Source organism: Phytophthora infestans, genomic scaffold, assembly GCF_000142945.1.
Source record: "Phytophthora infestans T30-4 supercont1.39 genomic scaffold, whole genome shotgun sequence".
Taxonomy (NCBI): Eukaryota; Oomycota; class Peronosporomycetes; order Peronosporales; family Peronosporaceae; genus Phytophthora; species Phytophthora infestans.
This window is the reverse complement of record NW_003303720.1, coordinates 1,411,531-1,412,406: the sequence shown is the minus strand read 5'-3', so window position 1 is coordinate 1,412,406 and position 876 is coordinate 1,411,531. Positions and strand designations below refer to the sequence as shown.

The window sequence follows — 876 nt, the reverse complement described above, 5'->3', positions numbered from 1 at the left end:
TGGAGTACTATTGCATAATTTTCGAAAGATAGTGTGTTTTCTAATATGTATCTCATTTCAAGCGAATCAGAGATTTTACACTGACGCTTCTGTTGAAGTCACTTACACGCACCGACAAATTGATGCTGACAAAATGTGGATGTCCACCGTTGCAGCCACATGGGACAGTTATACCAACACTCGCGCTGCTACCCGATCGAAGAACGTTGCCTGTGGTGACAAAACTGACAGTAATATTAAAACCTCGCAACATTCTCTTTAAAAATTCAAGTGATGACGCAATCTTTATTGGCAAAAAAAGCCATTTAACCGCTCACTTTCCAAAGCAAAGCTAACCCAACGAGTATCACCAAGAGTACCCCTTCATTCAGACATGGCGATCTCGTGTTGCATGTGCGGCGCTCAGATCGAGGCCAACGCGATGAACATGTGCACGTCGTGTATTGCGACCGAGGTGGATGTGGCCGAGGGCATTACCACGACGTGCGAGCTGGTGCAATGCCGCGGCTGTTTGCGCTTCCAGTCGCGCGGCAAGACGCAACAGTACAGCAGCATCTCGGGTGCATGGATGGACTGCGACTGGGAGTCCAAGGATCTCATGGCGCTGTGTCTCAAGAGCATCCCGGGCCTCAACAAGGCCAAACTCATCGACGCAGGTTTCATCTGGACCGAACCGCACTCCAAGCGCGTCAAGCTTCGCCTTACTCTGCAGCGAGAAGTGGCCAACCACGCTGTGATCCAAAACACGTGCGCCTTCACCTTTGTCATCCACAGTGTCAAGTGTCCGGACTGCACCAAACAGTACCATAACAACACATGGAAGGCGCTCGTGCAGATCCGCCAGAAGGCCGAGCATAAACGCACTTTTCTGAGACT

General features: G+C 50.5%; 1 protein-coding gene across 1 annotated transcript; it reads right to left on the bottom strand.

Annotated features, from left to right (window-relative positions):
• Positions 1–402: 402 nt before the first annotated feature.
• On the bottom strand, positions 403–768 carry PITG_15975 (putative GPI-anchored hypothetical protein; the record flags this gene model as incomplete). The annotated part of the gene is made up of 1 exon (XM_002898142.1): positions 403–768. The coding sequence occupies one exon, from the start codon at positions 766–768 to the stop codon at positions 403–405; it is 366 nt and encodes a 121-aa protein (XP_002898188.1).
• Positions 769–876: the final 108 nt, after the last annotated feature.